The following is a 7,630-nucleotide window of genomic DNA, read 5'->3' on the forward strand; positions in this document are numbered from 1 at the left end:
AGGTCATTGCTCTCATGAGAGGCTAGAGTGACCTGAGTAATGCATCTGCATTAAGGATAGCAGCAGCTCCTTTTAACTACCCTACTCATTCAGAATTTTGTCTTAAAGGCAGAAGATAATTTCGCCTTCTGCAAATAATAAATAAACTTTACCTGTCCCCTTTGCTCTCTGACCATTGCTATTGCTTCATTTCCCCTCTTTTTTTTTTAGAGTCGAACGTGAATGAACAATGTCATTTTATTAACATTTCTCCCCAAACGGTTTTTCCCAAAGCTCTTGCCTTTGGTCTTAAGTCAGTATTCATTCCCAGGCCAATTTGAATTTGGGCAGGTTAGTTTTCCTGCCTTCTTGGCCCCCAGGTCTGTGGCTCCTGTGTCTATGCTGCCTCCCCATTCCGACCAACCGACCAACCGGGAGCTCCCTGAGCCTTTCCCTACTTAGCTGCCCACAACTAGCATATTCCAGGGAATGAATACTGAGATGTCAGGAAGGGATTACAAGGGGGCCCTTTGAACAGACCATCCTCTAACCTTAAAGCTACCCCTTTAAATACCTCCAATATAAACCAGCTGCATCATTAAACAGCACAAGCTGTTCTAACTACTAGTAAAGTCTCTAGTCAGAGAAGTGCTTGAAAATAAGCTCTTCATGCACACTCATCCTGGCCTCCTTAGGAGGAATGTACATCAAGGGTAAATTTGTCTATACTAAATTAGGTAGAGATGAGCACAAATTTAGAGCTCACAGGGTCACCGAGCCCAATCCTCCAATTTTGGTATAAGGAAACTGAAGCAGAGAAGGCATTTGCCCAAGTCACAGAGGAACCAAGCGGCAAAGATCTGGGATTTGAACTGGTTAACTCCAAAGCTACCCTTTCAGCTGTGACAGAAGTTGCCTCAATTACATGGGATCAGACTCCAATTCACCAAAAAAAAAAAAAACAACCCTGCAGACACTAGGTATATAGTAAAATCTTTATTTGATTTCTGGCAGCCTCTTATTTTTTGGCCTTTGAAGCAGCTGATTTCTGGGCTGGAGTCTTCTGTGCAGGTCCCTTCTGAGCAGGTCCCTTCTTGGCAGGGGCCTTCTGGCCTGCAGCTTTCTGCCCCTGCTTCTGGCCCTCAGCCTTCTTAGAGGGGATCTTCTTGGCAGAGACCTTGGAGGCAAGCGCCTTCTGGGCAGTTCCCTTCTTAAGAGAGCCCTTCTGGGTAGATGCCTTCTGGAGCTTCTTCACTTCGTGCTTGATAATTCTGTTTCTCATTTTCTTGGCTTTCATGACTTTGTACTGGTCAAAATTTGTCATCTTGGCTTTCCTTTCTCTGCCTTCAATCTTCTTGGTCCATCTTGTGGCTTTCCATTTTGTATTGATCTTTTCTTTTTCCCAAGCAGCCCGGACATACTTCTGATTAGCACTGTGTGGGAACTTGAGAACGAAGTCTGTAAGCTGCATACACTTAAATGGCATAGCCTGCCTCCTCATACCACTGCATGGGCCATCAACCAAAGCCCTGTTCTGATCAATGACATCCAGAATAGCCACCAGCTTGCTGGCGTGGGGCCTGAAGGAGATGTAGGCCACGCGCCCATGTAGCGCTTGAATACCATATTGGTGGTACCAAAAGAGCTCCCCTCTTTTTACATAAAAGAAAATTGATTGTCCATAAAACCATCCCCATGGACGTTTCCCTCTTGAGGTCCTAATTTGAGCCTTCATTGGAAGGGTTTCTTTGTCAGAACTGACATGAATAGAAGGAGTTTTCTAATTACATATTTCTAGGAGAAGATGGCCATAGACAGGAGAATAAACTCTTTTTTTTTTTAATTTAAAACCCTTACCTTCTGTCTTAGAATCAATACTGTGTATTGGTTCCAAGGCAGAAGAGTGGTAAGGGCTAGGCAATGGGGGTCAAGTGACTTGCCCAGGGTCACACAGCTGGGAAGTATCTGAGGCCAGATTTGAACCCAGGACCTCCCGTCTCTAGGTCTGGCTCTCAATCCACTGAGCTACCCAGCTGCCCCCAAGAATAAACTCTTGACATTGACAAAACTCTTCTAAGCATAATCACAAGAGATTGTAAAGAGAGACTAATAACTAAAATGAATCAAATTTCCTGGATATAAAGGAGAAGAATTCTTGAGGAAAAAGAACTGGGGAAGAGGATTCATTACCATGCACCCCTTATCCTAGGGCCTCCTTTGTATCTTTTACTCATGTTTACTCGTGGCCAGTTGCCCCCCCAAATTTTTTACTTGAATGCCTTAACTTGACCTTTAGTTGTGAGCTAGATGGACAGGTCGAATGTTTTTTTGATGTGTTATCACCGTTTGGGCAATCCCATAAAAATTAACCTTGATTACATCTCTCTTCTGTCTTTCACAAGATATCCTCTGTTCATGTGTCTTTGATTTTTATAAAAGGAATTGAAATGATTCCCTTCTGTTCACACGTGTTCCTGTCTGAAAACCTAACCTAATTCTCTTCTGTGGGCAAGGAAAATGATGATGCATGAACACTATGCTTTCTCCATTCTTTTCTGACTTCTTTCTTGTCTTTGTTTCTTGTATTTCTGTTGTAACCCATGTTGTCATGGAAACACTGCCCCAGAATCTACCAACTAATTGCATTATACATTTCTATAATGCTTCTGGGATTGCTCTGTGGGATTTTCTGCAAGAAAGGGAACAGGGACTGTCCTCTGTATTTCTTTTGTATCCATCCTCACTGAGAAGGTGCTTAATAAATGTTTGATGATCCTGGACAGGGTGGAATCAGGACAAGAGTCCTGATTCAAAGTTTGGAGTTTGCCCCCTCCTGCTCCCGTGAGACCATGTGGCTTAATGAACTTCAAAAAACTAACTTACAGTATGAGTTAATATCATCATTATCATTATATTTGGCATCAAGACATAATAGAAAGAGTCCTGGCCTTAGAGTCTGGAGAGATGTATTTAAATCCCATCTCTACACCTATCAGCTGTCTGACCATTGGGAAGTAGTCACTTAACCAAAAAAATGGGAAGAAGAAGAACATGAATTTAGAGAGCATAGTTAAGATTTGCAAAGCACTTTCTTTAAGATCAAGCTCTAGAGGAGGTAGTAAAAGTACAATCATTCTCATTTTTCTGGGGAGGAAACAGCCTTTGAGAGGTTACTTGCTCATGGTCACCTGTGCACCTCAAAGCAGGATTCAAACCCTGGTTTCCTGGTCAAGCAGCATCCTTTCAATCACAGTAGAGGTTGCCTCTCAACAATCATCTCCTCACAGGATCAGATTTTTAAAAATGTATGGAAAAGACTTTGCAAATCTTAAAGTGCGGTGTGTATATATGGAGTGTATATACATTTTATACCATTATTAGTTATTATTATGATAGTTATTATTATGTGTTGTTCCCTTAATTAATAATTTTAAATATGTTAGTAATTATTAATTATATAACATATAAATATTATAAATTGTTGTTTAGTCATTTTCAGTCATGTCCAACTCTTTGTGACTGATTTTAGAATTTTCTTGGCAAAGATTCTGGAGTAGTTTGCCATTCTCCAGCTCATTTTTATAGATGAGGAAATGGAGGCAAACAGGATTCAGCCTCTTGCCCAGGATCACACAGCTAAGTATCTGATTCCTCATTTAAACTCAGGTCTTCCTGCTATGCCTGGTGGTCTATCCACTATGTCACATAGGTACCCTAAATATAATAATTATATAATATGTATTTATATCAATTACATGCTAATATAATAATTATTCTTATTATCAGAGATGTTCCTTTAGTTATTGTTAGCATATTAACAACTATGTATCACAGAACTAATATGAATATAGATATTATATAACAGCCAGGTAATAATTACAATATATTGTATAAAAATGATAATATAATTCTAGAATTAACATAATAACACTAGATATAATATATAATAGATCTATAATAGAACTAATATAACATATACTTATAGAACTAATATAATTTGGTTAACATATATTAGTTAATGTTATATGTAGTTAGCGAATACATAGTTATTTACATTATATGACATACAATATATTAATTCCAGAATTCTATATTATATAACTAATATTATATATTAATATATTAGCTAATATATATTAACTAAATTATATTCATTCTATAATATATAGTCATTGTTCTAATTGGCTATGATTAATATTTTAATAATCATTAACTATATGATTATACATTATATTGACATTAGAGAAAATGTCATATAATGATCAAATATTAGCTATTATGATCATTGTTATTAGCGTGTGCACTTTCCTTCTGGCACCATATCACAGAGCCATCACTACCGTCACAACCTTTACCTTGTTCCTGTTACTGCAGTTTGACAAAGTTCAACCATCCTAGTCACCCCAAATCTCTCTCTTTTTAAAATAACCCTTATCCTGCCTTAGATTCAATACTGTGCATTGATTCTGAGGCAGAAGAACATTTAAGATCTGGGCAATGGGGGTTAAGTGACTTGCCCAGTGTCACATAGCTAGTAAGTAACTGAGGTTGGATTTGAACCCCCGACCTCCTGCCTTTAGGTCTGGCTCTTTATCCACTGAGCCACCTCTCTGTCCTTCATCCCTAATCTTTTGCTGAGCCATCTGTAACCTCCACAATAGGTAATAATAATAATAATAATAATAATAATAATAATAATAATAGCTGATATTTATAGAATGCACCAGGTTTAACAAAGCACTTTACCTCTATCTAATAGCATAAGAGGGAGACTAAAAAAGACCTTAGCAACTCTATAAGGAAGATTTTTCATATGAATTAATTTTTTCCCCACATTACCCACTACCTGCTTATAAACTAGAAGGAAATAAGAATTCAGTCCTGGGTCCCCAAAACATTTCCAGTATGACTTCTGGGTAGAGAAAATTCAATCATAATTGGATACAGAGCCATATCTTTGGTTAGAGTCTTAAGTGGAGTTTTCACTTTTCCCTCCTAAAGGAAGGCAGCTGTTATTGCCTAAAGTCCTGGATTTGGAGTCAGGAAGACTGGAGTTCAAATCCTACTTCAGACTCTTACTGGTTATATGTCCCCAAGTACAAGGTGGGGATGATAAATACTATTATAATAGAATTTACTTCATAGGGTTATTGTGGGGACCAAATATAGCATATATAAATAATATATAAATATAAAAATAAATAATATACTATACATAAAGTTCCTTGGGAACCTTAAAGTGCTGAATAAATATTAACTACTTTTATTTCTACAAGTCATTGCTTTTATCCACTAAGGGCCCACTACAACTCATCATTACTTTTTTCTAGCCAAGGGACAGCTTCATGCATTAGAATAAAACATTAACATTTTCTTTAGTTCAATTGTTTTCCCAACCACTTCCCTCTCATTCTGCTTGCTTCTAAATCTTTGTTGCTGTTCCTTCGTCCATGTTCCTCCTACTTACTCTGTAAGACTAGAACCCTGGGCTCTTACTTGGCCCCCTCCTCTCTCCCTGATCTCAAATAAGTAGCCTAAGCCATCACTAGTTATCTTGACTTTTCTCTTGCCTCTGGACTTTGATGACTCTAGAAGACTTCAATCCAATTCATGGGCAAGTCAAGACATCATCCTGTGATGTCACTGGTCTGCTTCAAAACCCTATTTTTGGAGTTTCCTTGGCAAAAATACTGTGGTAGTTTTCTATTTTCATCTCTGGCTCAGTTTATAGATGAGGAACCTGAGGTAAGCAGGGTTAAGTGACCCAGGGTCAGCTGGTTTAGTAAGTGTCTGAGGCCAGATTTGATCTCAGGATGAGTTTTGAACTCAGGTCTTTTTGATTCCAAGTCTAGTACTCCACCACCGTGCTACATGTATGTTCAGGGTGTTCAGAGAAGTTCATGAAAGCATGCTTTGTTAGGCACGGAAGAAGCCAAGGTCACCCACTCTACCCTAGGCCATCACCAGTTATCTTGACTTTTTTCTTGCCACTGGACTTAGATGACTAGAACAGAGAATAAGTCTGATGACTTTGTGCAACTCTGCCTCATTTCAATCCAGTTTATATTTGGATAGTATATTGAATCGTATTGTATTGAACTGAATAGTATATATATATATATATATATATATATATAAACACTTAGTGTTGTCATTTTGGTCTTCTTTGAGTATGAAGGACAAGAACCATTTTGTTCTGTATTTATCTGTATACGTGGAGTTCATCCTCCTAAAGTCCCAAGTTAGTCCTTGCAGGACAGAATAGTTTTCATTTTTTGCCTCTGTAGCCCAAATTCCAAGCATCTTGCCTTGCTTGCTATAAATATTGACCCAAGGGTTAAAGATTGTTTGTAAGCAGCTCTGTGCCAACTCAGAGAACCAGCTTTCAATTTTTACAATTTAAGTTGACAAAGAACTCAGAAAAATCCCAGTGTGAAGGAAACAGATCCTATAGGGAACTACAAAAACTGGGGAGTAAACAGTGGCAGGAAGGGGATAATAATAATAGCTAGCATTTATATAGTGATTTCATATTTGTAAAGTATTTGCAGAGAGAGTGAATTTTGCAAAATGACTTTAGGGAGCACTGAGTTCAACAGCTAGCTCAATTTTGTAGGAGAATGATGTCCTCAGAGGTCAAGATCACCTTTTGCTTTTTCAAATGCTCTTAATTTGGATCACTGGAGTCAAATATAGCATTGGCCTTTGTGTTTTCCAAGAATGGCTTTTTTGATCTTTTTTTTTAATTGAAGGAAATTCCATGAATTTAATTTTTTAAATTAATTTTTTGCATCAAGGAAAGGTATGAAATGATTTCTTAATGGAATTGGGAATTACTCTGTGAGTCTTAAATGATTTATTCATATTCGATTCAATTCAATTGAAAATGAATAAAGATATTTATCAAATGGAATCTCCAAAGAGCTCTGTACTAAACTCGACTAAAGGAGGGCAAGGGAACTTGACTTTCAGAGTAAACATTTCTTTCCCCTTCACTACCTTCCCCCTTACAGGTTTACCAACCTTCCCCCCCCCCTCCCCATAACAGGGCTATAGGGACTAAAGACGATTTAATCCAACTCTCTCATTTTGTGGAGAAATTGAATCCCAAAGAGGATGGGTAGATTTTTTTCAAGGTTACACAAGAAACGCCTGTCAAGACTGGATTTGAGTCCAGTTGCTATCTTTACTCACCTTAACTCAGCTAGGAGTCCTGAGGCCCAAGAAGACTTTTTCCTGTGAGTGTGGGATTTAAGTGCTGTAGGAAAGATCACCTCTGACCTGAGAGGCTAAACTGAGGTAAAATATGGGAGTTATAACAAAAGGCATTTCCAGGCCTGGGGTAATCTGACAAAAGAACAGTAATTTGGGGAAGGAAAAAAGCCACAGCAACAGATGGCAGGCACTCCTACAGATGGAAGGGAATGGTAATTTTGGAAGCCAGGAGAAGCAATTTTGGATTTGGGGTAGGACAGCAAAGGGGAAATTTGTAGAAAACTGTACTTTGTGGGGAGATAGAGGATGAATGCTGGGATCATAGGAAGACCTGAGGTCAAATCCAGCCTCAGCACTGAAAAGAGCTGTGAGATCCTGGGCAAATTCCTTCATCTGTCTGTCTCAGTTTCCTCAACTGTCAAATAGGAATAAAAAA

At 38.3% G+C, this 7,630-nt stretch overlaps 1 protein-coding gene across 1 annotated transcript; it reads right to left on the reverse strand.

Moving 5' to 3' along the window:
• Positions 1 to 961: 961 nt before the first annotated feature.
• On the reverse strand, positions 962 to 1,605 carry LOC100010725 (60S ribosomal protein L14-like). Its single transcript, XM_056803851.1, is given in 2 exon segments — positions 962 to 1,587; positions 1,590 to 1,605. Coding segments are annotated over 2 exon segments (606 nt in total). The 3' UTR covers positions 962 to 997.
• Positions 1,606 to 7,630: the final 6,025 nt, after the last annotated feature.

This window comes from Monodelphis domestica, chromosome 6 (genome assembly GCF_027887165.1).
Source record: "Monodelphis domestica isolate mMonDom1 chromosome 6, mMonDom1.pri, whole genome shotgun sequence".
In the NCBI taxonomy this organism is placed as follows: domain Eukaryota; kingdom Metazoa; phylum Chordata; class Mammalia; order Didelphimorphia; family Didelphidae; genus Monodelphis; species Monodelphis domestica.